This window comes from Anabrus simplex, chromosome 1, assembly GCF_040414725.1.
Source record: "Anabrus simplex isolate iqAnaSimp1 chromosome 1, ASM4041472v1, whole genome shotgun sequence".
NCBI classification, from domain to species: domain Eukaryota; kingdom Metazoa; phylum Arthropoda; class Insecta; order Orthoptera; family Tettigoniidae; genus Anabrus; species Anabrus simplex.
The window spans coordinates 1414108430-1414136426 of NC_090265.1; the positions used below are offsets into that span (position 1 = coordinate 1414108430).

Below are 27997 nucleotides of genomic sequence, written 5' to 3' on the forward strand. Positions count from 1 at the left end.
GTTCCAATCCACTGTCGGCAGCCCTGAAGAGGTTTTCCGCAGTTTCAAACCAGGCAAATTCTGGGGCTGTACCTTAATTAAGGCCACGACAGCTTCCTTTCCACTCCTAGCCCTTTCCTATCGCATCGTCGCTATAAGACCTACCTGTGTCAGTGCGACGTAAAACCAATGGTGAAAAGAAAAAAAAATGTTTTGCTGAAAACATAATGTAAGATATACTGTATGTTACGATATAAAGCAAACGATATTTGTTTTAAATGTGAAATAAAAGAAGCATAGAGTGACTTAAGTGACTTATGACTATGTAACGAACGTGTTGTGTGCTGTGTGTGTGAGCAGCAGAGGAGAAAAATACAAGCATTCAGTTTCAGAACCGTAGATATCAATAACCTACGATTAAAATCCCACAAAATGGTTGAGAATCTAGCACAAAACCCTTGAGCCACGGTGTAGATTCTGTATTTCTTTACTGTTTCTTGTAAGAGGGCTTGGGAACTGCTCCGTCGATAGCTGGTGGTGTTATATCCTACAGTATAGGCATAGTTCCTGACTTCTTAACAAGGCGGCCGCTGTTTAAATCCTAAACTGTGCATATAAGATTTTCGGAAAAAAAATCACTAATATTTTAACTAGGTTTACACCCCCTTTAGTCCCTCAGATGAAGTGGAATAGGGAATCGCTCTCGCATCTCCCGGATGAGAACTACAGATTAAATCCCACAGTACCGGGCGAGTTGGCCGTGCGCGTAGAGGCGCGCGGCTGTAAGCTTGCATCCGGGAGATAGTAGTTCGAATCCCAATATCGGCAGCCCTGAAAATGGTTTTCCGTGGTTTCCCATTTTCACACCAGGCAAATGCTGGGGCTGTACCTTAATCAAGGCCACGGCCGCTTCCTTCCAACTCCTAGGCCTTTCCTATCCCATCGTCGCCATAAGACCTATCTGTGTCGGCGCGACGTAAAGCCCCTAGCAAAAAATCCCACAGTGACGGATTGCTTACAGTACTCCGAATGGTACTGAGTAAATAACTACCCGAAATCGCTAAATTTGTCATCAAGTGTGCTCAACTCCACGCATGGGAGTATGAGGTCGGTAGAAGCCAGGGCCAAAGTTATGTTTTTCTGAGTCTTGGCCAGACTCACTTCCGTTTATTCTTTGACAGAGTAGTAGTGGTTAACACTAAGTGATAGAAGTTATATTCAATTCTTTTATTCATTGGCTTGCGTACTATGTTCCTTCCGTTAGTACACAGTCATTTGTTCCTGCCTTATTAAACTTAGGGTCAGCGCGTCTGCTATCAGCTCTTGGTTACTTTGTTATCATGTTGTAGTGTAGTGTGGTGTGCAGTCTCGTTCGCTCTGTCGTGCGGTGCGGTTGTACAGCGCGTGCGCTTGTATCGAGTCGGTTCTAGAGTGTTCTACTTAGTGCTTGCCGAGTGATAGCGTGCTACACGTAGGTCGACATGGCTAGTGACAGTGGCGGAGGTGAAGACCCTGATCCTTTAGCTAATGATAATGTCGATCATGAAGAAACAGTGAAGACGAATCAACATTCTACAACTATCTCTAAGAATTCCTCGGTGACTAATAATCATAAACCCTCTAATTCTCCTAATCCGACTACTATACCCACTAACCATAATCTTGCTGCATATAGCTACCCTACTAACCATCCGGGACCATATATTGTATTTGTGTCAGGTAAGAGTACGAATAACATTGGCAACCTACACCCAATGGCACTTGGAAGACTTCTACATGAAAATAATTTCCATGTTCACTCCATTCAACCCAAAGGGAGAAACAGGATTCAGGTCGTTTTTCTATCTGCATTACATGCTAACTCATTTTTACAAAGCAAATTTCTTACCTCACATAACTTACATGCATTTATTCCGCACTCAAACCTATTTCGCATAGGTATCATTAGAGGAGTTGACAAAAATCTAACTGAACCTGACATATTAGCTCTAATCAAAAGTGATATTAAGGTCCATTCTGTGCAGCGGTTAAATCGTAAGACGGTCGAAGATGGGAAGGTCGTATACGTGCCGACTGGATCAGTCAAAGTAGTCTTTTGGGCGAAACATCTTCCCAAATATGTATCTATTTTTCAAGTTGTGTTAGAAGTGACTCCATTTATTTTTTCTCCCATTCTTTGTGGGAAATGCCAAAGATATGGTCACACTCTCAGAAATTGTCAGTCGTCCACTTTTAGATGCAAAAATTGTGCCTTAAATCATGCGACAGCTGATTGCCTATCTAATATAATACAATGTTTGCACTGTAATAAGCAACACGCATCAGGAGCGACTGACTGTGAGGTACACAAACGCCAAATTGAAATCAAAAAACTAATGTGCCTCGAGAATGTATCTTATTCTGAGGCTGCTTCACGTCTATACCCACAGCCTATAGCCCCACAAGACACTCTTCAAAATTTTCCCCCCTTGCATACTCCTGCGCCTACACCGGTTGTTGAAGCTCCGCGTAAGCGGAAGTTTACACAGGTTATTGTTAAAGATTTGCCACCCAAGCCGACTCCCGGATATGATCGTATGGGGCACATGCAAATTCTGCAGAACTATCAAATTCCTCGCCCCGCAGCGATGCCAGCTCAGCCACACCCCGCTTCCCATCCCCAGCAGAACCCAACTACATCACGACAACCCTTAACGCAGCAAACGGTAAACGAAGCAGCTTTGACATCTCAACATGATATGCAAAAAGACCAAGTCATACAATGCTTACGTACGCTCATGTTGCTATTACCCCCATTACTTAAGGACCAACCGAATATGTTATCCATGATTGGACAATTCTGCGACAGCCTACAGTCCCTATTCTCTAAAGACAATGAAGATAATTCAATGGAATGCTAGAAGTATTCGGAATAAATACCATGAACTACGAATCTTAATAAACGAAACATCACCGGATATAGTACTCTTACAAGAAACATGGCTTGCGCCCGATAGAGTTTTTTCTATACCTTATTATCAAATTGAACGCATAGATGGCCCGGGGTATAATGGAGTAGCGTTTTTAATACATCAATCATTCACATATCAGCTATTTCATCCCCAATGTCAAATACCTAACGTATATGTACTTGGTATAATAATTAATAATATACATGTCATAAATATATATTGCCCACCTGACCAATATATATCATATAGACAATGGCAACAATTTTTCCAACAATTCCATGCCCAAAACCAGCTACTTATTTTAGGGGACATGAATATTCACCATACCCATTGGGGTTCCCAAGTGGACACACCTAGGGGAACTAACTTCTTAAACGCAATACAACGAAGTAATCTAGTAATTCTCAATGATGGGTCACCGACCAGACTCACTCCCCCTGGAGCACCTCCAAGTGCAGTGGATATTTCATTATGCAGTTATACTATAGCATCCACAACTACTTGGCGTACATTGTGTGATACACATAGCAGTGATCATTATCCAATATTTATAACTCATGGTTCCGGATCTATAATGCAACCCCCCTGGTCCAATCAAGTAATGAGTACAACACGCTCTTTACATAAGTTTGATCCCGAGACGTTCAAGGTATTTATACTAAAACAGGTTGACAAATGTCCCGTCGATGACTTTACTTACAATAAGGTCTACCACATTATATATCAATATCTCGACTGTTATCACCCATTTAACCGAACACCTAATGCACACTCCCACAATATTGGTGGCCTCAGATGGTGGGATGATGAATGTCACCACCTCGTTCTTAAAAGGAAACGCCTTTTTAAAATCTATCGGAAAACACTAACCTTAGTGAATTATATTCGCCTGAAACGCCATACTGCTACAATACGTCGCATATTTCATCAAAAAAGGCGCACAGCTTGGAAAGCCTTTATCAATTCTTTCCATAAATATATATCCGTCACAAGATTATGGAACGGGGTTAGAGCACTAGCGCGTGTCTCCACACAAATTACTAGACCTTTAATTCAGACAGATATTTTGGAACAATTCCTTTATTCATTAACTCCCAATACGGTGGTCCCAAAGTTCGTCCCTAATTGTAGCGATTCTCCACTATCGTCTTCAGTTTTGCTACAGAACATCACCCTACGTGAACTCACAGCAACGCTAAAAAAATGTACCACCTCCACACCTGGTCCGGACTACATTACTTATACAATGCTAAAAGCACTCCCCACCCCGGCATTACAAGCACTTGTTAATCACTACAATCACGTACTACAAACCTCTACCCCTCCAAACGACTGGAATACATTTTTCTTAGTACCTATTCCAAAACCTCGGCTACCGTTGAATAATCATAAACATATTCGAGGCATTGTATTAGCCTCTTGCATACGCAAAGCATTTTTAAAAATACTCCTACAACGTTTTTTATGGTACCTAGAATACTATGAATTGGTTCCCAAATGCCAATATGCCTATTTTAAAGGTCGCAGTTCACAAGATGCCATTAATATACTCATAACTGACATATTACTTGCTAAAACAAGAAAATATCACACAATAGCCATCTTTCTGGACATACGGGGAGCGTTTGACTCAGTCCCATTACATATGTTATGGGCCGCATTATCATCCAAAGGGCTTCCTACTCCGTTTATCACACTACTCCGAAACCTCCATACATATAGACAGCTCATAATCAAACACCCTGATGCACCACCGATTTCACGTCAAGCTACAGATGGCCTTCCACAGGGCGATATTTTTAGTGGCATATTATTTGCCTTGTATCTCTCAAACCTCGAACAACTTGTACTCCAACATGCACGTATCTTACTCTATGCTGATGATATAGTCATATATACATCAGGTAAGGATATTAATGGTGCCCGTAATACTATTACTAAAGTCATGCTTGAAGTACAGAACTGGTTAAATGACCATGGTTTATCAATATCTCCAACTAAGTGTTCAGCACTCATTTTTACGCAGAAACGGGTCTACAACACTGAACCATTAAAAGTGGCTTCCTATGAGATACCGATACATACATATCATAAATATCTCGGCATCATCCTAGATAATAAACTAAACTTTACTAGACATATCCAGTACCTCCGAAATATAGCAGACAATTATACAAAACTCCTCAAAGCTATAACACGACGATCTTGGGGGGCAGACCCTACAACAGCCAAGACAGTATACTGTGCTACAATTCGCTCCAGATTAGATTATTGCGCTCATATCATTGATATTGCTAATCCCGCAACACTGAATAAGCTAAATATCATACAACACCACGCATTACGTATTTGTTTTGGTGCACTCACATCTACACCAACGAATGCTCTACAAGTGGAAACGGGAGAACCACCACTCCACATACGTCGGCAGTTCCTTACTTCCAAGTACCTAATACGACGTTTCATAACAGTTTCTCATCCTATTGTACCGAAACTCCACCTACTACATGAACGATATAACTCATATAATATCAGGGACAAAAGAACCCCTGCTCTAATAACAGTCTTCCAATATGTATCGACATTAACAAACAATATCATAAGGTGCGCCAAACTTCCCCATTATACAGTACCGTATGAGGTAGTACAATACCACACAGATACGCTCCAAGCTACAACTACTACTTTTGCATTCCTACAGTATCGAACCTCTATGTTTTTACCACCCTCGAAAAAAATCCGCTTATCATACTCTAACATTGGACATAATTTCTATACCGATGGATCTCGGAATTCATGCGGGGTAGGAGCAGCATTTTATTATGAACGAATACAACACATTGAACTATATAAACTCCACCCGGATTTCTCTATATTCACTGCAGAACTTATAGCGATCAGACAAACGCTCCTGTATATAAAAAACGCAGCACTCCCGAACGCTAATATCTTCACAGATTCTCTATCAGCATTACAATCGATCCAGTCTTCTAAATTCACGATGAACTGGTATGTTTATAATGTTAAGCAACTATTATATGACCTACATACTACTGGAACTCAGATTACAATTATATGGATTCCAGCTCATAAAAATATTCCCGGTAATGAAACAGCGGATAAAGCTGCCAAACAAGCATCACTCCTCAACACCCCTCCAATGACATTTATGACTCCAGTTACTGATCTAATTCCACTACTAAAGCAACATCAAAAAGCAACATGGCAACAGTTCTGGAATGACACTGCAAGAATAAAAGGGAAATTCTATTACAGTCTCCAACCCTCTCTGCCAATCAAACACTGGTATCAACGATCAAATTACACACGGCGTCATATCATAACTATTATTAGGCTACGTTTCAATCATTCGCTTACGCCCATGTTAAAGTATCGTTTCAATATTGTCAGCCAACCGACATGTCAGTGTGGTTCAAATGAGGCGGATGCAAACCACCTCATTCTCCAATGTCAGTTATATCCTCAGGCTCGTACACGATTAATTGCAAGTCTCACCCGTTTACGAATACCGCTTCCAACAAGTGTGGCTTGTCTTGTTTACAATCCGTCACCGGACATCATATCCATATTAAACAGGTATTTCGATGACACGGGCATCATATTGTAAACATACCATAAGATTCACGTTTCTTTAATAGTTGTGTCACTTACATAGTCTTCATAACACTCCCGACTATGCCTACTTAGGTTTTGTTTAATTTTTGTTATTATATAACTCTAGCAGACAATGTGCACAAAGTTCGCGTTACTATTGTCTTTTGTCGCCCCTAGCACACATGTTAATACGTTGTTCATTTGTTAGAAAGATCCAGATTCAGTAGGTAAATTCTCTTTGGTAAGTCAGATACTCTTTGGTAGAAACGGTTTAGGGTAACAAGACGTTAGTTATATCACATGTCCTTGGTAAGCTTTCATTACACTTTGCGCGATATATACATTCTACCCCTCCATTTGTGTTATTCCATCCTTAATACTAGATCCTTTAGTTGTTGTGTGCTATCCTTTGTACTTCCCAATTGTCGGCTCGTTCCGTATGTCAAAGTAGAAGACGCCAAGATGAGCCACTTCGGCGTGAAGATATAGTACCTTGTGTCCCCGTGCTTACTCCTATGTCTATTACACTTACACCCACAAGATGTAGATGTTCACCCATACCAGTGATCCTTGTACTGTGAGATGAAGTATTTCTTAGTCACCATAACTAAATGTTTCTGAGTGTTCGACGGTGTTTCATTTACAAAGTATTGGAACTGGGTGTTAGTTACATACAGAGCCCAACCAAATATCAAGAAAGAAAAAGTAGTGTGGTGTGGTGTGTTGTTTAGGCTACGTTTCACCGTGGATTTACGGTACATCGTGGTATTAAGGAAATGCCGTGCTAAAATTCAGAAGTATCGATGCGCATCAGAGTCATTTGTAAGTGATTTGCAACACTCAATGTTTAATATATTAAAAATAACCATGTGAATTATATTTTGATTGGAAGTCAAATGTATTGTCGCTCAAAAAGGAATGAACACATAGAGTCGTGCACGCTTCTCGCAGGTACACTTTCCTCAGAAGCAATAAATACCGGGTTATTTAGCTAAAATGACCACATTAAACAACTCGTGAACTGTTAAAGATATTGACATTCTGTTTTCACTTTCATTAATGATATCAACGGGATCATAATTACACTTAAAGAACGTATTAAAGGTGTCAATAACTTCTGGGATTACGGTACAAAATTTGATTTGCAAATTGAACTGCCCTATTTTTTACACCTAGCTTTTCACTAACGGCCATGACAAATTCAGGTTTGTATTATTTTTTCTTTTTTTGCTAGTTGCTTTACGTCGCACCGACACAGATAGGTCTTATGGCGACGATGGGACAGGAAAGGGCTAGGAGTGGGAAGGAAGCGGCCGTGGTCCTAATTAAGGTACAGCCCCAGCATTCGCCTGGTGTGAAAATGGGAAACCACTGAAAACCATCTTCAGGGCTGCCGACAGTGGGGTTCGAACCAACTATCTCCCGAATACTGGATACTGGCCGCACTTAAGCGACTGCAGCTATCGAGTTCGGTCAGGTTTGTATTTATGTTGAAAATCGGACAATTACTTCTCCAGAAAATTGAATTGAATTCTGCTACATTTGACAGTTCTAGGTTGTCCTGTTTTATTGAATCACATACCAGCCGGCCAAAGGACGCGCTATGTTTGGCACGTGAGCTCTATACGTACAGAATTCCTCACCTGCTATGATCAATTGTACGATTTAACATCTTTAATATCTCTGTTGGTAACACGGAAAACGGATCCTACTTCCCTTGAAAAAAATTGTTCTTTATCAACTCAGGCGATATAAAGTTTCCACGCTCTTCATAGTCGTTCTCTTTTTGTGTTAATTCCTCAAAGAACCGATCCTCTTTCCTCTTCCCTTCTGATTAATGTTGCAAGGGGATGGTGAGTTCGGTAAAAAATCGGACCATCAAATCTGGGGCTAGATTTTTTAACATATGGAGTGAATTTTACCATGTACATTAAACAAACCATCCGCCTTGTGGTGTAGTGGTTAGTGTGATTAGCTGCCACCCCCGGAGGCCCGAGTTCGTTTCCCGGGTCTTCTACGAGATTTGAAAAGTGGTACGAGAGCTGGAACGGGTTCAGCTCAGCCTCGGGAGGTCAACTGAGTATAGGTGGGTTCGATTCCCATCTCAGCCAACCTGGAAGTGTTTTTCTTGGTTTCCCACTTCTCCTCCAGGCAAATGCCGCGATGCCGCTTCCTTTCCTCTTCCTTGCCTCTTCCTTCCAATCGTTCCATCCCCCCACAAGATCCCTGTTGAGCTTAGCAGGTGAGGCCGTCTGGGCGAGGTACTAGTCGTCCTTCGCAATTGTATTGTATTGTATTGTATACCCCCACCCAAAGCCTCATGCTCCAGGACACTGCCCTTGAGGTGGTATAGGTGGGATCTCTCGCCGAGTCCGAGGGAAAAACCAACCCGGGAGGGTAAACGGATTAAGAAAGAAAGAAAGAAAAAAGGAAGGAACCAAGGAAGGAAGGAAGAAGAGAGACACACATTAAACAAACTTAGATGCCAAAATCATTAATTTTGTCAATTTCTGTGGAATAAGCAATTCATAATATTTTTAAAGTTTGGTTACTGAATGGTATGTTGCCATCAGTGTTAATATGTGTACATGAAATCAAGGCAGCCATATTGTTCTATGACGTCAAACACAAATAGCAAAATGTCGAACTAGACCAAACCAAACCCCATAGCACTACAGCCCTTGAAGGGCCTTGGCCTACCTGGCGACCGCTGCTCAGCCCGGAGGCCTGCAGATTACGAGGCGTCGTGTGGTCAGCACGATAAATCCTCTCGGCCGTTCTCCTTGGCTTTCTAGAGCGTGGCCGCTATCTCACCGTCAGATAGCTCCTCAATTCTAATCACGTACGCTTAGTGGACCTCGAACCAGCCCTCAGGTCCAGGTAAAAGTCCCTGATCTGGCCGGGAATCGAACCCGGGGCCTCCGGGAAAGAGGCAAGCACACTACCCCTACACCCCGGGGACGGAATATAAACCAGGGTAAAGGCGTTTTAAAGCAGTTAATCTCACATATCATTTTTAAATAATATCGTGACAGTATAAAGTCTTATATAATATGAATCAATCGAGGGATGTTCCACCATTCAACACTTTATGTATATAGCATGTATCAAATGTCAAACGTCAACACGGAAATGAAAGTTATAAATGATGACTATAGTCTTGGAGAAATACTAATATTCATATATGCAGAACAGTACAGTGTTTAATACTGGAAAGTTGAAACATTGCTAGTACGACATTTGTGCATAACACTATCAAAAACGATTCCAGATCAAGAACAGCACTTCTAAACCTCTTGATGAAATGAATACACGTGTAATATAATACCCACAATGCATTGCACGTTTGGTTCCTTGTATAGTTCTTGTTGAAAATATCGCTTCCAACACCGCAAATCGGCTATCCACGTGCCACGTGTTTGAACAGTCAAAGCTTCGAAATTTGAAAGAAATAACAAACAGGCGTGAGTAAAACTGTACCGACAGTAGTACCAACAGTATTCAACAATACACTACATGTTTTCGTGGCATGTCATTCATTTTAATATAATGCATGTTGGCAACCCTCTTTATGACATATATCTATCTATCTAGGTGTTCTGCCTTATGGCAGGTCTTGTCATGGGATGAACCTCTTCCACTGTTGCCTGTCCTGCGCCAAGTTATAAAGCCGCTTGTGACATCATAATTATAACATCACGAAAGCTCCATTTTTCCTAGTGAATTGCCAAATTCGCCGCGCATGTGCAACAGCGAAAATTCGTACTTAGATTTTGGATATTAATTTCCTGTCCCTGTATAGTAATGTGTGTCGGCAGGCATGACGTCATCGCTCCTCCATTGCCCCATAACCCTGGTTGACATAAGTTCTACCGAGCTCTATAGCTGCAGTCGCTTTAGTGCGGCCAGTATCCAGTATTCGGGAGATAGTAGGTTCGAACCCCACTATCGGCAGCCCTGAAGATGGTCTTCCGTGGTTTCCCATTTTCACACTAGGCGAATGCTGGGGCTGTACCTTAGTTAAGGCCACGGACGCTTCCTTCCCATTCCTAGCCCTTTCCTGCCCATCGTCGCCATAAGACCTATCTGTGTCGGTGCGACGTAAAGCAACTATGTAGAAAAAAAAAAAAAGACAAGTTCTCGTCGTCATAGGTCTATATAGTGCACTATTCAATGGTTTTTCTTGAGTAATAGCACAAGTGTCCAACTCCTTGACTGAAGAGTCAGCATTGAGTCCTTCAGTTTGGAAGGTCCCGGGTTCGATTACCAGCTAGGTCGGGTATTATAATCACACCTGATTAATTCTTTTGGCTCGGGGACTGGACATTTGTGTTTTTCCCAACACTCACCTCTTCATATTCAGACAGCACACCTCACTACCAAACGCCTCAGAAAAACCGCAATAATTGGCATCAGGAAGGGCATCCAGCCGTAAAACAGGGCCAAATTCTTATGTGCGACAATTCGCACTCGCGACCTCACATTTACGGGGAAAGAGTGGGAGAATAATAAAAAGAATAGAACAGAGCGGTGGTGGTGGTGGTTATTGTTTTAAGAGGATGTTCAACTAGGCAACTATCCATTATATAACACTAATCAGAGAGAAAAAATGGAAGGGACCGACACGTCGAAAAATGAAGGTATCGGCCAAAGAAAGACAAGGGCCACGAAGGGCTTGAAAATGAAAGACTCCCTAGCCCTCGGAAACGTAATAGCATCGGGGTCGGAAAGGAACAAGAGTTGACCAATGGAGTTCGGATAGGATAGATGAAAGTGAGGAGCTTGGCACAAGTAAGTGGAAGCAATGCCAGGACTCAGCTAAGGGTCCGGTAGTCGCCAACCCACGCTCCCAAGTTGAGAACACTTTTAGTCGCCTTTTACGACAGGCAGGGGATACCGTGGGTTTTATTCTACGATCCCCACGCACAGGGGGAAGTAGTATAAGGACGCACCTTATCTCTTTCCTCGCACCCTACAAGTGAACTGGCGATGGTCCGCTTTTTAACCGTAACCCGGTTAAAACGAATTCACTTTGAAAATCAGACAAGTACTTAAAAAATGGAATGTGCTCAAACGTGCTTCATTTGCCAGCAGTAGGCTGTCCTCTTCGATTGAATCATGAACTACTGTAGCAAGCCAAAGTTGCGCTGCGTATGACACATAAGCTGTTTACGTATGCGCACAGTATTCCTTCACCTTCTGACAGCTACGCTTTCGTTATACTGTGTCCGGAAATGTGCTGTAATAAACTGTATGATTTAACATCTTTCATATTCTCGTAGGTCAGACACAAAGCAAAAACGAATACGCGACGGCTTCTGAAAGTCTGCATTATTATGCAGACCTTACCCTTTAAAGTTCAAAATTCTGTGATAGGTGTAATTAAATATTTTTTGCAGTTTTTAGCTCCTTAGAAGGTCCTTTTTTGACAAAACATGGTTTTCAAAATTTTGGATGGTCAATTCCAACAAATATTTGAAGTGGGACACATATGTCCCACCAAACGTGACATAGGCATGCTTGTAGTTTACGAGTTCTAAATATTTTGGGAATGGTTTTCAAATAAACAATGTAACATATCATACTTTCAAAATGAATTTATTACCAGTAAAAAAGGCTGAGAAATAAGAAAGAAAATCACAAAATACTAAGTATCATCAAATAAAACTGACTTCAATTTGCAAACAAGGATGTGAAGCAAAATTATTCTAGCAAATGGAACATTGCTATAAAATACCCTTATACTAGAAATACAGAGTCTACAATTGCAATGTTACAAATCACTTTTCTTCTTAGTAGGAGGGTAGCAAAGTTGAAAATACACCTGGTCCTTGATAGTGAGGCGTCTTACAGATTATGAAAATATGCAAAGCATGGGCTGGCACACACGGTTACATTGCAGGCTTTGCATAATATTTTAGTTTTCTTCTGTTTCTCTTTTGTGCTGCACATTCTGCACCTCCTTCTTGTCTCATATTGCTTGGGAACATGGTTGCCCACATTTTGGAGTCGAACTTCATCAGGAACCCCTACATGACCAATCTTTTTTCGTACCATAAACTGAGATTTGACTCCCCTTTTCTTGCTGGGTGAATAGAAATCAATGACACAACGGAACCACTTGCATGCAACAGGGAAGAATTGCCACTTGATAGGGTTTCATTATCTTCAGAAACGTCCCAATCATCTCCTTCGACATCAGAAGAAGTTGGATCGTCTGGTAAGCCATGCAGGTAGCGCAAAATGTCTTCCTCCCGCAATCTCTGGAAGGCAAGCAATTTGTATAAATTTCTTGAAATATACTCGCCTGAATACTATTCTTAATTAATTAACAATACGTCAATGGCATTTTTAAGAGAAAATACATTAGGAAATATCGCAAGTTCAGAAAGTAAACACCATCAAGTTAGCACCTGTTTTCGTCTACCAATTCACATAGTACTTATTTCTTACATTTATGAATGAGTATAAATACTACTTGATTTATATGCATAAATATATCAACAAAATTAACATATGTTTACTAAATGAAGAAGTTTTGCGATAATATTTTGCTCAATTATAGTACGAATTTTGAGGTTAGGGAAAGATGTCCACTCACACTGAGGTTAGTGTTCCACATAAGGAACACTTGAAGAAACTGCCATTGAAATTATTTATATAAGACTTGATTATCAAACTCTGGTTCATTTTACTTCAGAAACATTATTCAACACAGTGATATTGAATATACTCACTTCATCCATGATGAACGCCAGATAATAACCAATTTGTGCCAAAACAGACTTGTGTAGCCTCCATACTATGGTAAATCAGCTGTTCCACTGAGGTCAGGCGCTGCCACCACGATCTACAGTGAATGTTCGTATATAACTTCCATGCGTCATCATTATACAAGTCTTCCAGTAGATAGCAGCACCAGCTTCATGTGTTCCAGATAGATCCCAAAGAGTCTATGAAAGAAATTCGGAAGTGTTCCACATATGTCCCACCAAGCTATAAAGGGTTAAACCACACAGGACGGAGCGATTTGGCTGCGCAATACGAGCCCGCTTGCTTCAGGAGATGGTGGGTTCGAACCTTACTATTGGCAGCCGTTAATATGGTTTTAAGTGGTCACCTATTTTCAAACGTAATTTAGGCCACGGCCGCTTCCATCCCATTCCTAATCTTTTGCAATCCCATCGTTGCCAAAAAACTGCCTGAGCTTGTAGGAAGTTAAAGCACTAGCAAAAGGGAAAACCCACACAGGGTTGTCGGGAAGGACAAGTGGGCCAAGCGCACATGTGGGGTACACCCATCAGCGTATGAGGAAAACATCAGAGACATACATATTCATTATAGACTGTCGTGCCTTTGAGCGATCATTTGCAAATGTCAGTGAATTTACTAAACAATTCCACAAAGTTCTATTTGTAACTAGCTCTGTGGCCTCACGTAGTTCTATACCTCCCATCTTTAATTCATCAGAAACTGAGTCTAACCTCCGTCGTCTTGGTCTCCCTCTACTACCGGGCGAGTTAGCCGTGCCCTTAGGGGCGCGCAAATATGGGCTTGCATCCGGGAGATAGCGGGTTCGAATCCCACTGTCGGCAGCTCTGAGAATGGTTTTCCTTATTTTCCCATTTTCACACCAGTCAAATGCTGGGACTGTACCTTCATTAAGGCCACGGCCGCTTCCCTCCCACTCCTAGCCCTTCCCTATCCCATCGTCGCCATAAGACCTATCTGTGTTGCTGCGACGTAAAGTAAATTACAATAAAAGGAAAAGAAAATCTCCCTCTACCTCTTACCCTAAATGACCTAATCAAATACAGTATTCTTCTACGTAATCTATCTTCCGCCATTCTCCTCATATGGCCCGCCAACACTGAAGCCAGTTTATGTGTACCGCTTCATCCAACAAGTTCATTCATAACTTTGCCTCTCTCTCCTCATTCCAAGTATCCTCCAGCCATTATTCACACGTCTTTGTACTGGCGATCATTCTTGCGACTTTCATGTATGTTACTTGTAACTTATAAATGAAATATTCTGAGTCAATCCATCGTTTACTCCCGTGCCTCATAGTTGGTCTGAAAGCAGATTGGTGTAAATTCGTAAATTAAACTGTAGTCTAGTTTATGATGGAACTTACAGTACAATTTTGTCCATCATTAGATCTAGGTATTGTTACTCATAGGTTATATTGCGACCTTTCTTTGCTCAGTAACTTGGGACTGTCAACGAAATATATTTGAATAGGGACTTGCCTCCTATGTTCAAGGCTAAGAGCTCCAATACTGATACAGGCCATTTGCAGTCAGTAATGCTCAAATGCGATACGACCAAAGTTGCATTTGTCGTATTTTCTACCTTTTACTGAAACGTCTAACTGAGGAGTCAAACAAATTATATGTATGCAGACTGACCCAAAGTACATTAGGAATCGCAAAAGGCAATTTCGGAAACTTACTCGAATTTCAGTTAAACCACTACCTGAAGCTTGTAGGTTCCAAATGTATTTCGAAAGGAAAATGCATGTTTCTAGTCATAGCATATGTACCATTATTATTATTATTATTATTATTATTATTATTATTATTATTATTATTATTTTACAAACAAATGGACCACTAAGGAGCACGCTACAATTTAATTTCTTTCTCTTCGTGCGGAGTTTTCTCTGTGTCCAATAGCCTACTCCTTCATGCGTTCGCTGGCCTGCTTCCGTTGTTCATCTGTCCAGGCTCTTCCGGTTTTCCTAGTTCTTCCTGCGGCTTGAACACCTTCCAAATTCTTCAGTGTGTTCCTAAACGTATTCCTTTCTAACAGCTGGTCTTCCAAGATGCTTAAATATTATTATTATTATTATTATTATTATTATTATTATTATTATTATTATTATTATTATTATTATTATTATTATTATTGTCCAACTCCTTGGCTGAATGGTCAGCATACTGGCCTTCGGTTCAGACGTTTTCGAGTTCGATTCCCGGCCGGGTCGGGGATTTTAACCTTCATAGGTTAATTCCAGTGGCTCTGGAGCGAGGTGTTTGTGCTGTCCCCAACATCCCTGCAATTCACACACCACACATAATACTATCCTCCACCACAACAACACGCAGTTACCTACACATGGCAGATGCCACCCACCCTCATCGGAGGATCTGCCTTACAAGGGCAGCACCCGGCTAGAAATAGCCACACGAAATTATTATTATGATTATTATTATTATTATTATTATTATTATTATTATTATTATTATTATTATTATTATTATTATTATTATTGGAGCCTCCGTGGCTCAGACGGCAGCGCGTCGGCCTCTCACCGCTGGATACCGTGGTTCAAATCCCGGTGACTCCATGTGAGATTTGTGCTGGACAACGCGGAGGCGGGACAGGTTTTCTCCGGGTACTCCGGTTTTCCCTGTCATATTTCATTCCAGCAACACTCTCCATTATCATTTCATAGCATTTATCACTCATTAATAAATCACCTTGGGAGTGGCGACCCCATTGTAATAACGGCCTATATATGTTTCATTCATTACATCCCTGACCCGGTCAATGACTGGAAAACAGGTTGTAGTTTTTCATTATTATTATTATTACTATTGTTATTATTATTATTATTATTATTATTATTATTATTATTATCGTTCTTTTATCATTGCATAATTTTAAAACGGTAACGTTTTAATAAAGTGCCATGTGCATTCCTTTTCCGTGACGGATATGTGATTTTTAATTATTTTAATTATTTAACTAATAACTCGGAAAAATACATTTATTTAACTGCTAATGTTCCCCGCACATATTGCCGATGCCGGACGTTTGCTCCGTTAGGATTCATTAAACGTGTCAGGAAGTCTAATGAAGTTTCTCGCAGTTAAATTAATGTTTATTGTCTGAGCCAGGATCCGACTATGTAAGTTATTGTACAAGAGGCAAGCTGTAAGAAACTGCACTAGTATGGCCGTTGTTCAGCAATCTTTTATGAGAAAAGTATTCAAGTAAATCCAGGCTGTAACTAACGAGAGAGAATACTTTTTGAGATAGAAATGAATAAACACTTTAAAAACAAAAGGGAACTTTAAGAGGTCTGTTTATTTCTAGTAGGACACAAATGGGCGTCTGGGGCCTTGTCACTACAGAATGTTGGCCGAAAAACACAACTTACGTACTCCCTTGACGACAGCATCCACTGTGAATTGTCTGTGGCTGCGAAAATGATTGGCAGGATCTAATAACATCGCTCAAGGCTCTTATACCCTACAAACGAGAAACACATTAGTAAATGTATTCCTGAGCCTTGTGATGGTGATTTCTATCTGTAAAACTAGCGAACTCACCAGTAATTTAGAAGACAAAATACTATGTAGTCGACATACTTTGTCCTTGCGGCAGCCTCCACATGGGGGATGTTGTATTAATAATAATATAAATTGTCATCACGAGTTTACCTTTTTTCTGCTTTGAATTCATGTTCTGAAATTTCAATGATGAATACAAACACCCAGTCCCCGTGATAGAGGGATTATCAGATAAAATCCTTGACCTGGCCAGGAATCGAATCCGGGTTCGTCTGGATTGAAGGCCATTCGCAGACCATTGATCCAAGAAACAGGACTCGGTACTACTTACGAGTATTAAGACGAAATGTATGATCCCAGGAAATTTTCTGGGGCAGCTATTATGAGGTAATGTAATGAATTACGTAATACTTGCTATTCATATTTTCATTTTGACGTACACTTATACAATTATTTATTACTAAATATTATCGTGGGTGTCTCAGAATCGTCGTGTTATTGACATACGGTACATGATGAAAAAATTGCATTTTACTCTTAATACCTCCCATTCCCCTGAGTTCATATCTTATAAGACAAATTGCGGCTACTGTGGCGTCCTCGCTGAGTCTGGCATTATATCTACTACTTAAGCATTTCCTCCTGTCGTAGTTCGTGTACATCTTTCATTAGATATCTTTATCAAGCCTATTGGTAATATGTTTGCGGTATCATCATCAGATTTTCGCTTTATTAATCAATTATTTCAGCGATACGAATCGCGGAATACGAATGGAACTGTCCAGAACTTGTGAGGCGGGGCTGCAGCTTGACCCTTCCTCCAAAGTGTTTATGTCGAACATGCAATAAAGGGAATTTACGAGGAATTGGGAAAATAAGCCGTAGTTGAAGGAAAGGAAATCAAAACGCTGCGATTAGTGATACTGTCATTTTATCTGAGTCTGTAGAAGATCAGGAGGAATTGCTGACTGGTATGACGTATACAGTCTAGGAGAAAAACAAGTTGAAAATAAAACAAATATCACGTTAGGAAATTAAATTTGGATAGATGAATATTGAATACTTGTAAAACAACAAACGATGGCATAAGCAAGGCGGGCATAAATACAGACTAGCACAAGAAAATTTGTTTTCAAAGGAAAGGAGTTTCAATAATTTTAAAGCATGCATATAAGAAGAAGAGACGAATGTTGAAGACTAATTGTGTATAGTTATGGCATTATATGGAAGTTAGATACGGACAATATCAAGCAGAGAAAAAGCGGGTGGAAGCTTTTGAAATGTGGTGTTACAGGGAAATGCTGAACGTTAGATGGGTTGATCAGGTCACAAACTAAGAAGTACAGAATCGAGTTGTTGAGAAGAGAATAATTTTGTCCGCCTCCCTGGATGAATGGTCAGCCTACTGGTCATCGGTTCAGAATGCCCCCGGTTCGACTGCTGGTTGGACCAAGGAGTGTATGGTTAATATATCTGCTCTGGAACTGGATGTTTGTGTCCCTCTCATACGTATAAGTTCATCTCAGTACGTTATTCAGAATTCATATGGGAAATTATATCTACCAGTGCCCGCCTCTGTGGTGTGATAGTTAGTGTGATTAGCTGCCACCCCGGAGGCTCAGGTTCGATTCCCGGCTCTGCCACGAACTTTGAAAAATGGTACGATGACTGAAACGGGATCCACTCAGCATAGGAAAGTCAAGTGAGTAGAGGGTGTTCGATTCCTTCCTCAGCCATTCCCGAAGTGGTTTTCCGCGGTTTCCCACTTCTCCTACATGCAAATGACGGGATGGTACCTAACTCAAGGCCACGGCCTCTTCCCTCTTTCTTGTCTATCCCTTCCTATATTTCCATCCCCCCACAAGGCCGCTGTAGAGCTTAACAGATGAGGCAACCTGGGCGAGGTACTGGTCTTTCTCCCCAGTTGTATTGTATTGCATTGTATTCCCCTCGCCCAAATCCTCACGCTCCAGGACATTGCTCTCGAGGCGGTAGAGGTGGTATCCCTCGCTGAGTACGAGGGAAAAACTGATTAAGAAAGAAAGAAAGAAAGAAAGAAAGAAAGAAAGAAGGAACATCAAGCAGTAAAATATCATACATGTATACAAATGCTGCATGCTGCATTCACAATAAGAAAACAAATACCAATAGTGGCTGGGTGCATGGTCGAGCAACAACAAAAGCCAAAATATAATTTTAAAGAATGGCCAGGAGACGGACAAGATTGATAGGAGATAACTTGAGATATTGATAAATTTCAGTTGAGAGAAGTGTAGGAGGTAAGAGTGAGACTAAAGTATAAATATGACAAACACATTAGCGTAGATATTACGATGCAGTAGTTTGGTAAAAATTAAAAGGTTAGTAGGGAAAAGAACGCGTCATGGAAAGATGAATCCATTCACAATATCTTCATTGGGAGAGAGGTGCGGAAACCTGTTCCTTCATCGTCGGTCTATCAAAGAAAGGGTTACAAATACCTTGATATACAACATTGTGTAATAATTTACAGCAAAAGTATTCAATATATGACGTAAGATCAGTTCAAATTATGCGCTTGCTTTTTGTACTGGATTTAGTGGGATCGTTTCAAGTTACAGCCGGTAGGTTTTAAAGATTATTAAAATATGGCGGACTCATTCATTCACTAGATTCGAAGACACATCATTGAATGCTTTTATACGTCAAAGTTCCGTTACTTATTTCCTAAGGTGTTCGTAGTTAAAAGGGTGTTACGAATATGTTATTATCAAAAGGTCTACTAGTCACCCAGTTACCCCCTGTGGCTGCGAGATGCAGACGCAGACGAAGAATACACCTACGGTATCCCCTGCCTGTCGTAAGAGGTGACTAAAATGGGCAGATAAGGGATTATGACATTAGAACTATGAGACTACTTGTGAGTACCATTACGTGAGGAACACCATGGGTCGACGATACTTGCGATTTGTACTACCATGTGAGGAATACCATGGATATACGTCACCAAGGAGTAGTCCTCTTCTGTGAGGATACCACGATTCTGGGCGTTGTCTGTTGTTAGTGCCATCGTGTGCATGGGGAGAGGGGGAACACGCGGCTGCGCGCACTAATGTCCATGCGTGAAAGGGTGCCGTACGCTGCGCCGGAATATGACGGTTCCTCTGTGTTCAGAATGGGTCTGCGTTACCTATGAGTAGTACCACTGTATGAAGAACACCACGGGTCTACGTTGCCTGAGAGTAATACCATTATGTGAAGAACACCATGACTCCCTGTTGCTTGTGGGTGGTACCATAATGTGTGCTACGTCGTGGATTTGCATTGCCTATGATTAATACCACTAGGTGGGCAGCAGCAAGAGTATACGTGGCCTGTGATTAGTTCCACTATGTGCGAAACACCACAGGAACACCGGTGACCGTGATTAATCCCATTACGTGAGGAACACCATGGGTCTGCCTTGCTTGCGAGTAGTGCCCTTATGTGAGGAACACCATGGGTCTGAGTTGCCTGCGAGTGGTGCCATTATGTATGACATACCATAGTTCTGCATTATCAGTGATTTATACCACCATGCGAGGAACACCATGAGTCATCGTTACCTGTAGTTAGCACCACCATAGGAGTTACACCATGGTTCTGTTTTACCAAGGATTACTACTATTAATTAGGAGCCGGTGACCTTGATTTTGGACCCCTCTTTATAACAAGCATCATCTCAGGAAAGAAAGCATTGTGAACTGTATCCACTAATTGTTTTGGTATCATGGTCGATTTTCATCACAATCCGTTTTATATTTTAGTCACTGGATACATTTTGAAGTTTTAATTATCTTCTCATTTCGTTGCACCTCGTACAATTAGGGGCAGATGACCTAGCTGTTAGGCCCCTTTGAACAATAAACATCATCATCATCATCATCAATCGATGGTCATTTTCTGTGGCGGTGTGCATCTACTCCTCAGTATATGCTTAAGTCAAAAGAGCAGGTTGAAGTCACTTTCGGTCAAGGGGGTTAGTTATCTCGTTAATCTGCCACTCACTGAAGAATCTCAATACTCAGATAAAAGTTCGATTCGGTTTTCTTTTTTTCCCACCTCCGACCCTAAAAAGAAAAGCAAATCATTGCTAATCACCTCTGGTCACAGAAATTGCTCAGACGGGATGAGATCCTTCTTGAAAGTGATGTTGCGTTTACCATTTTAATTCTGCACTAGTTCCCTCTATGCATTAATGGCAGATTGTCGCCCTCCGGATTGCGGGTTAACTGAGAGAGAGTCAGAGTATTGAAAGGCGGAGAAAGCCATTCAGCAGTCCATGTTTTACGATATTAACATGTGATATATCTCTAGTGATACATTCGGTATTTACCCGAAAATGAAAAGTATATATTTCACTATTTGCTTTACGTCGCACCGACACAGGTGGGTTAAATGGCGACCATGGGATAGAAAAAGGCTAAGAGTAGGAAGGAAGCGGCCGTGGCCTTATTTACGGTGTAGACCCAGCATTTACTGGTGTGAAAAAGGGAAATCACCGAAAATCATCTTCAGGGCTGCCGACAGTGGGGTTCGAACCCACTATCCCCCGAATGCAAGCTCACAGCTGCGTGACGTGATCCAAACCGCATGGCGACTCGCTCAATAGAAGAATATAATAATAATAATAATAATAATAATAATAATAATAATAATAATAATTTATCGATTATGCCGAATTTGACCAGAAAAAAGATAGAATGATAAGGCACATACAACAATAATAATAATAATAATAATAATAATAATAATAATAATAATAATAATAATAATAATAATTTTGTGTGGCTATTTCTAGCCAAGTGCAGCCCTTGTAAGACAGACCCTCCGATGATGCTGGCCGGCATCTGCCATGTGTAGGTAAGTGCGTATTTTTGTGGTGGAGGATAGTGTTATATCTGGTGTGTGAGTTGAAGGGATGTTGGGGACAGCACAAACACCCAACCCACGGGCCATTGGAATTAACCAATGAAGGTTACAATCTCCGGCCCGGCCGGGAATCGAAGCCGTGACCCTCTGAACCGAGACACATCTTAAGACGCCTAGGACTTGTTCAATTAGTTTTTGAGGGAAGTGCAGGCGGTAAGAACGTTAGTTGTAGGCCTAGGCATGAATATGACAAACAGGTTAGGAAAAAGCAAAGCAAAGTCATCTCCGTACAGGTCATGAAGGCCCTTGGAATGGTGGAAGGTAAAGGCTTCCACTATTCGTAACCTCCGCACGTGATGGGGTAGAGTGGTTGAGTCTACGCCCGGCCGCCTTTGCCCCCAGAAATTAACCCGGTACTCATTTTTGTTGTAGGCTTGGTGAACCTCAGGGCCATATGCACCTCCGGAAGTTGAAATCTCGTTTCTTATATTTTACGACTTCCTGACGGGGATTCGAACCCGCGTCCTTCCGGGCGAACCGAGCACGCCTTTACCGCCTCGGTCAGGCAACCCCCCAAAAAAGGTTAGGGTAGATGTATAATGTAGCAGTTATATAGAAATGAAGAGCTTAGCACATGAATAGGATGGCATCAAACCAGTCTATGGACTGATGACACAAACAACAGAAACTTGAGTAATGTTATTGTTCTTACGTCCAGCAAAATAACTTTTTGGGGATTTCAGAGCCGCCGGGGTGTCACAATTATTCCTGCGGGAGTTCTACTACGGATTATTATTATTATTATTATTATTATTATTATTATTATTATTATTTCTCCACACCCTGGAGTGGTCGCGGAAGCGAACCGTGTCGCATTTGTAGTCTTGCCCTGTTTAACGACTAGATGACCTTCCTGAGACGAACCGTGTGTGGTGTGTTTTGTATATGAAGAGGAATGTGTTGGGACCAACAAAACACTCATTCTCAGAGTCAGTGGACTTTACCAGATGCAGTTAAATTCCCCGAATACTTTGGGAATCGAGCCCAGGACCGTCTGAACTGAAGGCTTCAGGGCTAGCCATTCGCCAACACACACCATAACTAATTTGAGGCTGACGTACAGTATGTGTGCATCTTCATAAGCCACCGGACTGAGCCGGGTTTACATTCGCAACCTTGGGGTCATGAGAGGAGCGCTCTTCCGTTCGAGCCACTCAGGCCGGTCCTCCACAAAATTAATACCGGTACTCAACAGTAGGAACAGATTTCGCTTTCTCTAGAATCTGGTAGATTAAAATGAAACGTTGGTGTTGACACTTTAGCATCCTAAATGGAGTCAAATCAAAATCCCCACACACTGTAGCTGTGATCATTTTTATAATAATAATAATAATAATAATAATAATAATAATAATAATAATAATAATAATAATAATAATAATAATGTCCGCCTCTGTGGTGTAGTGGTTGGTGTGATTAGCTTCCACCCCCGGAGTTCCGGGTTCGATTTTCGGCTCTGCCACGAAATTTGAAAACGTGTACGAGGACTGGAACTGGGTCCACTCAGCCTCTGGAGGTCAACTGAATAGAGGTAGGTTCGATTCCCACCTCAGCCATCCTGAAAGTGGTTTTCAGTGGTTTCCCACTTCTCCTCCAGGCAAATGCCGGGATGGTACCTAACTTAAGGCCAGGCCGCTTCCTTCCCTCATCCTTGTCTAATCCTTCCAAACTTCCCATACCCCTGCAAGGCCCCTCTTCAGCATAGCAGGTGAGGCCGCCTGGGCTAGGTACTGGTCATCCTTCCCAGTTGTATCCCCCGACCAGAGTGTGAAGCTCCAGGACATTGCCCTTGAGGCGGTAGAGGTGGGATCCCTCGCTGAGTTCGAGGGAATATCCAACTCTGGAGGAAAGAAAGAAAGAAAGAAAGAAAGAAAGAAAGAAATAATAATAATAATAATTTCTGGAGCTTGAGACATTTTGCCGTTTCATCTGATGCGCTAAACTGGGGTTTCGTGAGGGATGGGAAGACTGGAAAGTATAGGCTAGGAAGAGGAAGGGAAGCGGCGGTAGCCTTAAGTTAGATACCATCCCGGCATTTGCCTGGAGAAGAATTGGAAATCCACGGAAAAACACTTCAAGGACGGCTGAGGTGGAAATCTAATACCCTCTACTCAGTTGACCTCCCGAGCCTGAGTGGACCCTGTTCCAATCCTTGTGCCACATTTTAAATTCCGTAGCATAGCCGCAAATCGAACTAGTACATCCGAGTCTGGCTGCTAATCACACTAACCACTACACCACAGAGGCGGACATAATTAGGTCTATTATTATTATTATTATTATTATTATTATTATTATTATTATTATTATTATTATTATTATTATTATTATTACTGAAGTATTATATCAGTGTCTGTAATACAATTAGTATTATATGTTGTAGCAACATCGTATTTGTTAATCTGATTAGTCTGAAGAAAGGATCTGACCTAATTTAATAACCTTTAGTGGTGTGTGCTGTATGTAGATTGCAGACACAGTTGACAAACTATTAAATAGTCATAGAAACCATAACCATCCGAACAATCTGAAATCTACATCTCATTTTAGAATGCTGCTTTTTGTGCTGTAGACATGCAACACAGAAAATAATGGGAATGTTAATTTCCTGCAATGTCACCGCAGACGACTTACGTGAGATCTGAATCGTCGAATCCCCGGAGAGTTCGCTTCTTGCAAAGAGAATAATAATTATAGATGACATTACTTAATAATGAATGAAAATAACATCATTACCTTGGTTGTTATATCGAGTAATAGTACAACGTAAATTAGAAATATTGCTAAATATAGCGTTGATTATTTGAAAGCTTCCAGTCCACGGAACTATGAAAACTGGTCTTAACTACGCCAATAAAGACATCTATCTATCTATCTATCTATCTATCTATCTATCTATCTATCTATCTATCTATCTATCTATCTATCTATCTACCTAAATATTTGAGTTAATATTACTCAATATTTGTAATGCATCCGAGGAGCCTCTGTGGTTCAGCGCCGGCCTCTCATCGCTGGTTTCCGTGGTTCAAATCTCGGTCACTCTATGTGAGATTTGTATTGGAAAAAGCGGAGGCGGGACAGGTTTTTCTCCGGGTACTCCGGTTTCCCCTGTCATCTTTAATTCCAGCGACATTCTCCAATATCATTTCGTTTTCAGTCATTATTCTTTGTCTCAGACGAACGCGACAGGCTTCGGCAGCCGGCACAATTCCTACCCTAGCCGCTAGATGGGGCTTCATTTATTCCATTCCTGACCCCCTCAAATGTGTGGAAACAGGCAGCGGATTTTCATTTTCATTGGTAACGTATCATTAGGTTTAAGTCGATTCACACTGTGCCCGTTAAATGTACCAGGGTATAAATTTGAAATATTGCGGAAATACTTTCAGAGGAAGAGCCTCCGTGGCTCAGGCGACAGCGCGCCGGCTTCTCACCGCTGGGTTCCATGTTTCAAATCCCGGTCATTCCATGTGAGATTTGTGCTGGACAAAGCGGAGGCGGGGCAGGTTTTTCTCCGGGTACTCCGGTTTTCCCTGTCATCTTTCATTCCAGCAACACTCTCCAAGATCATTTCAATTCATCTGTCATTCATTAGTCATTGCCTCAGGGGAATGCGACTGGCTTCGGCAGTCGGCACAATTCGTACCCTCGCCGCTAGATCGGGGCTTCATTCTTTCCATTCCTGACCCGTTCGAAGGACTGGAAACAGGCTATGGATTTTCATTTCACTTTTATAGGAGCAAAGCGAGGGTGTTATATTTTAGGTGTAAAGTTGGAGATGGCTAATTTCAATTTACTTTCCAGATGGGAGTTCCACGTGTTGTCAGGGGATTGCTTACACCTGTTGTGTGCTGTAAAACGTTTCATCCACCAACACACAAGTACTAAATTGAATAAACTTTTAAGTGAGCAAGTAACATTAAAGTGAGCAAATGTAACCTGCCATTCAATTGTGGGAAGTAGGTTCAGTTTTCATGAGTGGGTTTTCTTATATCTTCTACCAGGCTAAAGTCACCTTGCTTTACTTCTTAAAATGTTATATCTAGAGACGGGAATTTGCCCATTTGCCTATTTTATTCCTATGTTCAGAAACGTAGGCTTTTGAGATATAAATCTGTTTTAGGGAGCTTTAAGCAAGATTTCGTTGGTTTTATTGTGTCTATAAATGCCTATTTCATGGGTTTGTGCCTATTTGAGTATAATTGCCTATGTAATGCCTTGTGCCAAACCCCTCCCTTACGGATAGCATATGACGAAAATGAAACACACGTAACGGGAGAATGAGGTGCGGACCGCGATTAGGGAAGGCAGAAAACGGCCCTGAGCTCAAGATGGGCCTCGTTATTAACCAACGAGGACGATTATAGAACACTACTATAAATGAAACGTAGAATAAACATAAGGACAAGGTTTATTAGTAAATTAATAATAGAATCCAAACATGGAAAAAAGAAGCCAATCGCATAACAGAGAAAAGAAAAAACAAGACATAAACATACCTTCACAAGCGTTTCTGCCGAGGTCGTGGGGTGAGCTCAACATAAATAATTATAACACACACCAAATATTTCGTTATCAGCTCACTGATACAGCAATGACCTCATTACCATTAATATTTTAATTAAATTTCCCGTGCGCACGGTAGTACAGCCAATATATATTTTTTTATTTTTTTAAACTTCAGATTAAATTATTCACAGCGCATATCTTTCCATTCTCCATTCGCACGACAACAATAGAAGCCTCCTACTACAAAAACATTTTAACCCACGTCACCACAGAGATCAACATAAGACGCAAGGAGTAAAGGAATGAACCAGCCAAAGGCGCTGAGTACAGCATCTTTGGTCCAGCAAAATAAAACAGGCATGCGCAGAGATACGAAAAATAAGAATACCAACATGGCCGACCGGCGGTTAGGCCGAGCCCCAACCAACACATGGCCAAGTAAATGACAAATCTGTACCAAGATAAGGAAATGAGGTACCCAAACAAAATCGAAATGAAACCGAAATAAAACATGAATGAACCAATCGATAGCCCATCTTTTACTTGTGTTGAGTTTGTAACATATTTGAAATTAAATGTAATATGATGGGGTTGGCAGTAGAGAGAGATGTCTGGGTTGGAGAGTGTGTGTGGGTGTTGAAAAAAATGTGAATGGCTGACATAGAGAAGTGCTTGTTTTTTTCTTCTGAATAAAAAGTAAAAATATATGACTTCGGCGGGGTGTTTTCTGATTTTTAATTGGTGAACCTAACATTTATTGGCGACCGTGACAGGACATCATTAATAAAGGAAGACCCCCGTGAAAATAAAAAAGATGGAAAACCTCACGAAAGCAAGGACCGTAAAGCGGCGGTTATTTACACGAGTATACAACGAGGTTATGTCGTCGTTACAAGACGGTGAACCAGACACAGAAGAAATTCAGGTACAACTAGAAATCCTTCAAGAAAGGTATGATACTATCGCTAATTTAGATGGATTGGTATTTCAACAGATGATAGATGATAATTGTGAGGTTGATCAAATAGCAGATGAGGAAGAATCAGCTGATGAATATAGACGTAAATTCTTGAGCTGTAGGGCTAAAGCAACAAGATTTTTGAATACCACTGTGCCGGCTTCCTCTACCCAAAGTGTAGTAAATGAAAATGTAGCTGAAAGAAAGAAATACAGGCTTCCAAAAATAGAATTGAAGAAGTTTTCTGGGGAAATAATTGACTGGTTATATTTTTGGAGTCAGTTCCGTAAAATACACGAAGATGAGGACATGGGGGAGGAAGATAAATTCCAGTATCTCATTCAAGCTATGATAGAAGGTTCTAGAGCGTACGAGTTAGTCACAAGTTTCCCTCCGACAGCCGACAATTATCATAAAGCGATAGACAGTCTTCAAGCTCGATTTGGTAGGGAGGACTTACAGGTAGAAGTTTACGTTCGTGAACTACTGAAGCTAGTTTTAAACAATGCAGTAAATTCTACAGAAAAACCAACACTTAGTAGTTTATATGATAAATTAGAATCACATCTCAGGTCTCTGGAAAGTTTAGGAGTTACTACAGAAAAGTGCACTGCAATGCTATACCCCTTAATTGAATCATCCTTGCCAGAAGACTTACTAAGGGCCTGGCAAAGGAATACTTCTTTCAGATGTGATTCTGTCTCCAAAGATCGTTTGAAAACAGCTCATGG

At 41.1% G+C, this 27997-nt stretch overlaps 1 protein-coding gene across 1 annotated transcript in view; it reads left to right on the forward strand.

Annotated features, from left to right (window-relative positions):
• Nucleotides 1–27997, forward strand: part of LOC136859856 (uncharacterized) — a 58712-nt gene that overhangs the window by 21123 nt on the left and 9592 nt on the right. The window contains exon 2 of the mRNA XM_068225837.1: nt 2409–2684. Within this exon, the coding sequence (XP_068081938.1) occupies nt 2409–2684 (276 nt within the window). The remainder of the gene's footprint in view (nt 1–2408; nt 2685–27997) is intronic.